Consider the following 338-nt stretch of genomic DNA (forward strand, 5'->3'; position numbering starts at 1 on the left):
CTCCCTTCCGCAGCTCCTCGGCGCCCGGCGGTGCCGAGCCCTCGAAGAGCTCCAGGCGGGCGGTGGAGCAGGAGCTTTCCCGATACAAGACACCCCAGAACTTCCTCCATTTCTGCCATGGGGAGAAACAGCGAGAGGAGTGAAAATCCAGCATTGGCCAGCTCTGCTTTCGCCCTTCCAGGAGTTTTCATCCCCTTGGGATCATGCATGAGCCTGGGGCAGGAGATCAGAGCGAACCCCTCCTGGCTCCGGGCAGGGTCTCGCACCCTTGCCCGGGCGGGCTGGCCAAAGCGGGGGGGTGAGATAAACTGGGCAGTGTGGGGAAAAGCATCCCCGAC

The 338-nt window shown here is 63.3% G+C and overlaps 1 protein-coding gene across 1 annotated transcript in view; it reads right to left on the reverse strand.

Annotated features, from left to right (window-relative positions):
- The window catches only part of LOC104073055 (docking protein 2-like), a gene marked incomplete at both ends in the record, with an annotated part of 1,317 nt that extends 1,205 nt beyond the window's left edge, over positions 1–112 (reverse strand). Inside the window, one exon of the mRNA XM_009572714.1 lies at positions 35–112. Coding sequence (XP_009571009.1) covers positions 35–112 — 78 coding nt within the window. The remainder of the gene's footprint in view (positions 1–34) is intronic.
- Between the last annotated feature and the right edge of the window lie 226 nt (positions 113–338).

The sequence above is a fragment of the Fulmarus glacialis genome, unplaced genomic scaffold (assembly GCF_000690835.1).
Source record: "Fulmarus glacialis isolate BGI_N327 unplaced genomic scaffold, ASM69083v1 scaffold39282, whole genome shotgun sequence".
Taxonomy (NCBI): Eukaryota; Metazoa; Chordata; class Aves; order Procellariiformes; family Procellariidae; genus Fulmarus; species Fulmarus glacialis.